Genomic DNA, 9730 nt, shown 5'->3' with positions numbered 1-9730 from the left:
ATGACCGCTGCACCCACGGGAGGATACGCCAGCCCGCCGCTGGTCGACGAGACCAGCGACAAGTTGCCCGCTTACCAGGTTCCGCTGGAAGCCTTCTTTGAGGAAAATGGCATCACGAAAGCAAAAAGAAGCGGGTCCTGCTGGTGACTGCACTGTCTACCCACACCGTTGACGTACTGAGCGGACGCTGTGCTCCGGGTAAGGTGAATGAAGGTTCGTACCCGCAAGTGGTAGCCTTGATAAGCAGCACTTTTCGCCGCAACTGAATGAGATAGCTCAGTCTTATAAGTTCTTCACCCGCAACCAGCTGCCTGGCGAACCGGTCAAGGATTTTATCGTGGCGATTCGACAGATAGCGGACACCTGCAATTTCGGTACATCGTTGGATAGAATGCTTCGAAATCGCATCGTGTGTGGACTGCAAAGCGCAGGTGTGCGTCGGCAGCTACTCGCGAAACCACAGCTGACGAGGAGTGAAGCGGAAGAAATTGCGATATCCGCCGAAATGGCCGAAGCCAACGTGAAGAGATAATAAGCCCCGCCGCTGAGGGAACTGTGCATGCGCTGGGAGGCCAGTCCTATCGCCCAAAAATCCGGCCACAGATTGAGTGCTACCGCTGCGGACCAAAAGGGCACAGACCCGAGGATTGCCGCTTCCGATCGGCGTCATGCTTCAAGTGCAAACAGCGCGGTCATATCGCCCGAGCCATGAGAGTGATTTCGGGGTGGTGCCACCAGTGCGCCAAGTACACGCCTTGTCGTCACGGGAGGAGGACACGGGCACCGACGGTATGTTCGCGCTCGAGGCAGCGAACAGTCATATCGGCCAAATCGGAATTACACAGCCCATCGTGCGCACCTTGGATTGTGCTGGGGTACCAGTTGACATGCAGGTCGGCATAGGCTCACCGGTTTCGGTCATCACGTGGCCCACATATGAACGGAACAAAGCAGTGTAGCCCAAGCTGCGTGGTTCGCCATTGAAACTGACCTGCTTCTTGGGACGGCTTTCAGGGCGGGGACAACTGAAGCTCAAGGTTTGGCGCGGAAACGGGTTGACGGATGGATCTCTGCAAGTCTTTGGTTGCTCCGGTCCCAAAGTCTGCGGACGCGACCTGATTCAAGCGTTCCACATGCTCGAGGCAGCGGTCATGAACGTGAACAAGCCAGGTGAGAAACTGCCGTTAGTCAGGGCTGACGACATTAACGTGGTCCGGTGGCTAGCCGAATTCGCGGATGTGTTCGCGCCAGGTTTAGGGCTCATAAAAGGGCCTTCGGTACGCTTGGAGATGCGAGAAAACGTGGTGCCGAAATTTTGGAAAGCACGCGAAGTTCCTTATGCTTTTCGCCCAAAGGTCGACGCTGAACTGGACAGCGCGGGTATTATTGTCCCGGTGCCTCATTCGGATTGGGCCACACCAGTGGTACCGGTAGTGAAACGGAATGGCTGCATCCGCCTTTGCGGCGATTTTAAACAAACCGTAAACAAAGACTGTCACACTGAGCAATATCCATTGCCTCGGGTGGAGGATATCCTGGCGACATTGAGCGGCGAAGTTTTTACCGCGATAAACTTGCGGGAGACGTACAACAAGCTTCCGTTGGATGAGGAAGCCATGATACTTACAACCATAAACACGCAGAAGGGACTGTTTAGCTTCACTCGCCTGCCTTTTGGAGTGGCGTCTACGTCGGCCGTGTTTCAACGTCGTATGGAGACCATTTTTCAGGGGCTTCCACGTGTTCAGGTCTACCTAGATGACGTCATCGTGGCAGAGAAACGCAATGACTGCACTACACTGGGCGCAGTATTGAAGCATTTCTAGGAATATGGCCTGCGCGTGAACGCAGACAAGTGCAAGTTACGCCAACCAAAGGTGGATTTTTCTGACATCGAATCAGCACTCGAGGTCTTCAACCAAAAACGGAGAACATAGACGCCATCCTGGAGGTTGAGGCACCGCGGAATCGCGCAGAATTAAGGTACTACCTTGCATGGTCACGTACTACCACAAGGTTCCTCCCAACGCGTCGACCACCATGGGCCCTTATACCAACTACTCCGGAAGGAAGCTAATTGGAGTGGGGTACCCCTCAATAACAGGCATTCAGCAAGGTGAAAGACCTTCTCAAATCCGCACATGTTCTTGCGCATTTTGACCCACACAGGCCGCTAGTACTGAAATGCGATGCTTCCCCGGACGGAATCGGCGCAGTGCTTTCACACAAGGTGGGGGCGTGGTACTTCGGCCCATAGGGTTCCGTTCTCGGTTATTGACGGAAGCTGAGAAGAATTACTCGCAGCTGGAGCGTGAAGCCTTGGCACTTGTGTTTGGTGCTTCGAAATTCCGGCAATACTTACTGGGCAATACTTTCACATTGATGACAAACCATAAACCGCTTCTGGGCCTTTTTCATTAGGACAGGCCAGTACTCGTGATGGCCGTTGCGCGAATCCAGCGATGGGCCCTGCTGCTCAGCGCAAACGATTAGGTCATCAAACACCAGCCCGGGAAAAACAACGTTCCAGCAGATGCCCTCAGACGGCTCCCCACGTAAGCAACTTCCCAGCCAGAGACGTAGGAAGAAACTAGGGACGGTGAGTATGTCCTGCTCACGGAAACCCTCAATGATGGTCTCATATCTGCGAAGCAACTGGGCACTCTCACGGAGTGCGATGACGATTTAGCAAAGGTGCAAAAATAGGTGCAGGAGGGGTGGCCAAGAAATGGTGGGCCTGAGAACCAGCACTTGATGCCTTACTTCAACCGGAAGGCTGAAATAATGGGGAGTTACGGGCTTCTCTACTGGGGCCATCGAGTGATCGTCCCTAAGAGTGCCCGATCAGTGATGTTATGTCCGCTGCATGATACTCATCAATAAATTTGCTCAATGAAGCGGCTAGGGCGCTCCTTGATGTGGTACCCCCGGATCGATAATGACATTGAGCACATGGTTAAGTCCTGCCCCAGTTGCATCCAAGCTGCTCCTATGCCCCCCCAAGAAACCCCCTGTTGCATGGCCGAAGACGAATGAGCGTTGGTCGAGGCTGCGTATCGATTTTACGGGGCCGAGCGATGGTCAAATGCTACTGATTGTGGTAAATTCCCACAGTAAGTAGATAGAAGCGATACCCATGAAGAGTTCCACCACGCAAGCCATCATAGAGGCTCTGCGCACCTTGTTCAGTAGACTCGGGTGCCCCGGATGCTGGTATCCGATAATGGCCCACAGTGTACGAGTTGGGAATATCGCAATTTTATGAAGCTGAATAACATAGCACACCTCCGAACAGCACCTTATCACCCCTCAGTTCAATGGGCTCGCGGAGAGGGCTGTTCGTACTGTCAAGTTTTCTTTGAAGAACAATGTGCAGGGGTTACTGAAAACCCGCCTGGCGAGGATTCTGCACAGGTGCCGCAGGACGCCGCAGGCCGGGGGCTGGATACCAGCGCAACTCCTAATGGGCTGCGACCTTCGCTCCAGGCTGGACAACGCAGTGTTCGTTCCGCCCTCGCCAGCTGACCGTCCCTCCCGCGATGTGTGGCAGCCCGGTGAGCCTACCTGGGTGAGGAACTTAGGGCGAGGCAAGCCGTGGACTCCAGCCAGGATTACATCGACAGACGTAGCCCGCCTAATGAATGCCGATGGTCCTGAGGGGGAAACCATTCGGCGCCACAGCGACCAGGTGAAGCCAGAGGAGTTGGAGCCCGACCAGGGAGAAGCCAGTGACTCCGGGTGCCAAGAAACTGCTGGCAGACCCCTAGAAGGTGGAACACCAAGGCGAGTGCCAACAAGCAACGAGATCGCCGGGAGCACCTTAACTCCGGTGTTGCGTCGGTCGGGCCGCAACGCAAAACGCCAGACTGTTACTCACCGTAGGGGGAGCTAAATGATGTATCTGTGACGTCACGCCAGCCTAAGCCACCGTTATCACCACTGCTGCTTCTCCTTCCCTCTCTCTTAACCCCTCTCGCACAAGGCTAAATTAACTCGCGCTATCGCAATAAACGCTGTCTTGGCCCAGCCACTGCCCCGGCGTGTTAGTTTCATCCAGGACCCACTGAAAGGAGCCAATATGGAGAGAAAGCGTCAAACCTGGTTACCCTGGTCACCAGGGACGTCCTGTCGGTGGGTAGGGGTTGGTGATTTATTAAGAAAAGGAAGAGAAAAGAACTGGGGGTATTGTTACAACCCAGTCCAGGAAACGGAAGGTAGGTTTCGGGATAGGAAGAGAGAAACACAGGTAAGAAAGAGGAGATTGAGGACAGTCTGTGTCGCGTTCGTCTCGTTCAAAGCTCGACGGCTACAAACGATGCACTAGTCCTGTCACAACCAAGAAGTTTATGAGGTGCTGGAAGACCTCCCGTGTGAACGCATCCAGTCCCTTTGGGAACAGGAAGCCTTCCCAGTCCCGATGTGAACAGGAAGGCTTGGTGCACCGAGTCGCTTGAGGGCGGCCCGGAGTTCCTACCTCGCGGTGTAATGCTGATGGCAAGAGCACGGTAAGTGCTGGATCTTCTCGGGCTCTAAGTAGTTGGCGCCGGAGGGGGACGCCCGGTGGGCCTGGTGGTGCAGGCGGGCTCCCATTTTGCAGAAATCAAGCCACAGACGAAGCAGGAGCGACCGGGCGTCTCTGCTGATACGTCTGGGCAGGACCCGTGGGGCCAGACCACTGACCACTTCGGCATCTGGATGCAGGGCTTCCACCACCTGGGCCAGGGTCTTCCTTGCAGCGTCGAATGACACCACGTCCCGGGAGGCTGGGACCCCTGCCTGGCGAGCAGCACCCTTGACCAGGGCATCTGCTAACTCGTTCCACAGGCTGTCCACGTGCGATGGCACCCAGTGAGTTAAGGTGAACACCCCTGGGGCTTCACCGCATGAAGCTTGGCCGCCAGCGACCGCTCTACGTAGCCGCTTGAGCTGTCTGGCTGATTGGCAGGTCGCAGACGGAGGGTAGACCGGGAGTCAGTCAGAATGATGGCCCCTCCGGCCTGGGTCCGCTGCTGTAGAAGAAGGTCCACGGCCAAGTGGAGTCCAGCCAGCTCTGCGTGGGTGGATTACGCCGGGAAGGGCAGGCTGCACACGTGGCTCGTGTCACGTTCCAGGGCCGTGCAGGCGGCTTCGGCTCTGCCCTTCGACTGCTGCACGGAGCCATCGATGTGCACCTGCAGAAGTCCACCAGCGTCGCCCTACAGCAGTGGCGGCCCCCTATGATAGATGGTCTGAGGTAGAGTGGTCATTTTGCTACGCACCCTCTGCAATCTGGCGGTGATGCGTAGACCCCGTGCCGGGGGGTGGTGGCTCCAGGCGGGGCCGCTGTGACAACGCGATACGGCTCTTGTGGGTACTGAGCCGCATGCCCATCCGAGAGTTGGCCCGGCTGTCGTAGCGCTAGAAGAGGGTCGTGCCATCCAGTGTGTCCTGCAGTCCAGTCACTTCGCTTCCCGAGCTCTAACGAGAGCGCGCTCGTTGGCCCCAAGGCACTTCTTCGTCGAGGAGGATAGTGTCCCTCTCCGACATCGTGTCAGGCCAGTTCCCGCGAGGAGCAAGCCATGCGAAGAACCCGAACATGAGGGAACGCGCCAATGTCGTGTTCCCACAAAAAATGTTTACGTTCAATTCGGTGATAAAATAACTGAGGGAATGTACGTATAGCTAGTTCTTATTGAAAAGTTAAAAAATGACCAAAGGCACCTTGCAACACTTTTAATAAACGCTTTCACTCTTCCCTTCGCGTCTGGAAGCACTGCGAAAGCTACAGTTATCGCCAGCACGGAGAGGCACTGCGTGATTTTCTCGTCGCACGAGAGACGCCTTCTGTTTCTGCTTTGTTTTTGTGGCCTTATTTTTAAAGTTGCTATCGAAAAGCGTTCACCGCTGCAACTGATAAAAAGCGGCCAACAACCGCTACATGGCATCAGTGATGTAATTCGGGCCATCGAAGAACATTAAGACCTGGAAAGAGAGAGAAATCTTTTTGAGCGAGCTTCCAAGTTATCTGATAGGCATAGAGCAGTAATGTTTGGCTGAGTACTTTGCAACCCCCTAATGTAAGTAGAAGGTGTGTTGGGTGACTACATTCTGCAAGCATTTAAGATTTCAAAAAACTTGAGAGAGAGAGAGAGAACAACTTTATTAAGCTTCCTGCAGTAACCCCTACCCCACCCTCTTCGGATGGAGTCTTGGGTCGACGAGGCCGGACGTCTTCTTAGCGGCGAGAGTCGCTCCCGGTGGTCTTCGGCGTACTCGGGTTCCCCCTTTCTGCCTCCGGCCCGTCCGGTCGCTGCCTCTCGACTGCCGCTAGAATCTGCTGGACGGCCTTGCGTTGCACGCCGTAGTCGTTGGATCTCTTCGCCTCCTCTATGTGGGGCGGGAGAACGTCGGCATTGTTGGCATTGTTCGCGCTTATGCAGTCTTTTAGGATGTGGGCCAGCGTGGCCCGCTCCTTCCCGCACAGTCTGCACACATCTGTCACGTAAACCTCCGGCCACAGGTGTTTGGCTAGCACTGGGGTAATCACTGAGTTTGTCTGCAGTTGACGGAGCACAACCGCCTCTTCCCTAGTCAGTCCGGGGTGAGGCAGGGCCATCGTTCGTCTTCCTAGTCTATACCATGAGATCACCTCGCTGTAACTGGTCATGGTGTCCTTGTCGGGGAGATCCACTTCGTCGGCGACCGCCGTTCCCGTGGCACGGCCGGCTAATCCTCGCGCCACGGCGTTGGCCGTCTCGTTGTGGTTGGCGAGCCCCAGCGAGCTCGCCACCCCTTCGCCCGCATGTGCGGGGAACCACTTAATTACCACACCGTCGTTGTCGCTGTTGGTTTCGGCCTTGCGTAGAATACGCGCGGCCGCACAGCTCACCCGGTTCTTCGCAAAATTGCGCACTGCCGTTCGCAAATCACACAGCACCGTCTTTGTACTTGGGTCCGCGATGGCGAGTGCCACCGCCACTTCCTCGGCTTGGTTCGGCGACTTGGTCTTCACACTTGCCGCAAGCCTGGTCTCGCCGGTCTTGGCTTCGACCACGCTGACGCTGAAGACGCCGTTGATGTTTTTGTAGCTGGCCGCGTCCACGAAAACCGCACCTTCGTCGCTTGAGTGAAGTGCTATCAGCGCTTTAGCCCGTGCTTGTCTTCTTTCCTTGTTGAACGTTGGGTTCATGTTCCGTGGGATCGGGCTTACGACGATGCGTTTGCTCGTCTCCCACGGTATCTGCTCCCCCGTCTGCAGATCTTCTCTGACGCTGACGCCTAGTTGTCGTAGTATTTCTCTGCCGGTCTTGGTTTCCGATAGTCTTGTGAACTGCGCCGTCTGCTGGGCTTCCGCTATTTCCTCCAGGCTGTTGTGGAGTCCGAGGGCTTCGAGCTTCTGCGTGCTCGTGCCTCCTAGGAGCCCCAACGCCGACTTGTATGCCTTGCGCAGCATCGCGTCGACTTTCTTCCGCTCGCACTGCCGCCAATTGTGAAAGGCGGCGACGTATGCGACGTGGCTGACCACGAAGGATTGAACGAGTCTTACGAGTCGTTCCTCTTTCATCCCACCTCTTCTGCTTGACACTCTTCTTATGAGTCGCATCGCCGCGCCGGTCTTGGCGTCGAGTTTGGAGACCGTCTCTCCGTTGACCCTGCTGCGTTCGATGAGCATTCCTAGGACTCTGATCCTGCTTACTTGGGGAATGGTGAGTCCCCCCTGAGTTCTTACTGTTATATTGTCGCCGTCTCTGGTGGGCTGCTTGTTGCGCCTCGCTCCCTTGGGCGGGATCACTAGGAGTTCCGACTTTGCGGGGGAGCATACCAGTCCCGAGCCCCTCAGCTGGTCTTCTACTGCTTCCAGTGCTTCTTGTAGTTTGCTCTCGATGTGGCCGTCGCTTCCGCCGGTGACCCATAGCGTTACGTCGTCGGCGTAGACTGTATGTCGTACCCCTTCGACGCTCTGCAGTCGGTTGGCGACCCCGATCATTACTAGGTTAAAGAGCAGCGGTGAGATTACCGCTCCCTGCGGCGTTCCCTCGCTGCCTAGTGTCTTCTCTGGTAGTTGTAGGTCTCCCGCCCAGATTCGGGTTGTGCGGTCGGTAAGGAAGTCTCTGATGTAGTTGTACGATCTTTTTCCCAGATTCAGGCGCGATACCTGGGCAAGGATCGCCGAGTGCCGAACTTTATCGAAGGCACTCTGCAGGTCCAAGCCCAGTATTGCTCTGTTGTCGTTGGTGTTGATGTCGTAGTCTACGATCTCTCTCTTGAGCTGTAGCATAGCGTCTTGGGTCCCTAGCTTACTCCGAAACCCGATGAGCGAGTCCGGGTATAGTTCTGCTTCTTCGAGGTAGTGTTGCCACCTGTTCATGAGTACGTGTTCGAGCAGTTTGCCTACACACGACGTCAGCGATATCGGTCTTAGGTTCTCGACGCCGGGTGGTTTGCCCGGCTTCGGTATTAGAATCGTTTTGGCTTCCTTCCATCGGCGCGGTAGCTTTCCGGCCCTCCAACATTTGTTGAAGTACTCCGTCAGTGCCGCGACCGTTGCGTCGTTGAGGTTTCGTAGTGCCTTGTTGCTTACTCGGTCGGGTCCCGCCGCCGATCTTCTATTGAGGTCTTGCATGACGTTTCGTACCTCCCATTCTTCAATGTCCCGGTCTATTTCGGCGTTTTCCGTTCCCTGATATTCTGGGTGTTTTTCTTTCGGGGAAACCGGGAGGTATTTGGCGTCGAGTTTTCTCTTCACCTCGTCCTCCCCGTCCTTCGCGATCGCCTTGTGGATGATTTTGCCGAGTTTATGCTGCTGTTCGCCCTTGGTTTGGGTTTCGTCCAAGAGGTGTCGGAGCAGTCTCCACGTTCTACCCATGTGGAGTTGTCCGTCCGCCTCCCTGCATGTCTGTTCCCACTGTTGTTTGCCGAGCTCCCTGCTGTGTTTTTCTATCTCTCTGTTAATTTCGGCGATCTTTTTTCTGAGCTTTCTGTTCGTACGTTGTTGGTTCCATTTTCTTTTTAAGGCTTCCTTTGCTTCGATGAGGTGGGCCAGTCGGCTATCCATCGTGTGTACGTTTCCGTCTGTCTCTATCTCAATCGTTGCTTCCTCGGTTGCTTCCACGATCGCTTTTGCCCACGTGTCTATGTCCTCTATTTTCTCGTGCTGAGTTGGGAGGTGGCGGCGAAACTCTTCCCAGTTCGTGTATTTGTGTTTTTTTTTCTCTTGGCTTGTGTCGTTTCCGAGTGGGACTCGTATCTCTATGATCATGTGGTCGCTGCCGAGATCGATCTTGGTGTTCTTCCATGTCGCGTCCCCTCTGCCTTCGATCCTTACGAACGTCAGGTCCGGGGTGGTGTCTCTGGCGACCGATGTGCCCGTTCTCGTTGGGGTCTCAGGGTTCGTGATCAGTATTAACCCTGCGTCCGTCGCGTCTTGCATTAAGTCTCTTCCTTTTTCGGTGGTCTTGTCGTAGCCCCAATCGTAGTGTGGTGCATTAAAGTCGCCCCCGATTACTACCGTTCCTTTTTTTATCGTTCTTAGCGCTTTCTGCATGAGCGTGCGAAACTTCTGTTTCCTGTGCCTAGGACTGCTGTACACGTTTACGGCGAGTGTGCTTGTCTTCGTCCTCCTCCCAATGATCACCTCCACCGCGCAGCTGTCGGTCCAGTTGCCGGTGTTCAGCTCGTGCTCGGCGAAGACGATGCCCTTACGGACGAACGTGCACACCCCGCCGATAGGCCTGTGTGCTCCCGTCTTGTT

General features: G+C 55.3%; 1 protein-coding gene and 1 pseudogene across 1 annotated transcript; one reads left to right on the top strand and one right to left on the bottom strand.

Annotated features, from left to right (window-relative positions):
• Positions 1 to 5395, top strand: LOC144167926 (uncharacterized; annotated as a pseudogene).
• An 819-nt stretch (positions 5396 to 6214) lies between these two features.
• LOC144167925 (uncharacterized) lies at positions 6215 to 9474 on the bottom strand. The gene has a single exon (XM_077697049.1). The coding sequence runs from the start codon at positions 9407 to 9409 to the stop codon at positions 6215 to 6217; it is 3195 nt and encodes a 1064-aa protein (XP_077553175.1). The 5' UTR covers positions 9410 to 9474.
• Positions 9475 to 9730: the final 256 nt, after the last annotated feature.

The sequence above is a fragment of the Haemaphysalis longicornis genome, unplaced genomic scaffold, assembly GCF_048455015.1.
Source record: "Haemaphysalis longicornis isolate Haplotype H1 unplaced genomic scaffold, Haemaphysalis longicornis Haplotype H1 scaffold_2, whole genome shotgun sequence".
Taxonomy (NCBI): Eukaryota; Metazoa; Arthropoda; class Arachnida; order Ixodida; family Ixodidae; genus Haemaphysalis; species Haemaphysalis longicornis.
The sequence above is the reverse complement of the archived record's forward strand: the minus strand, read 5'-3'. Positions and strand labels throughout refer to the sequence as shown.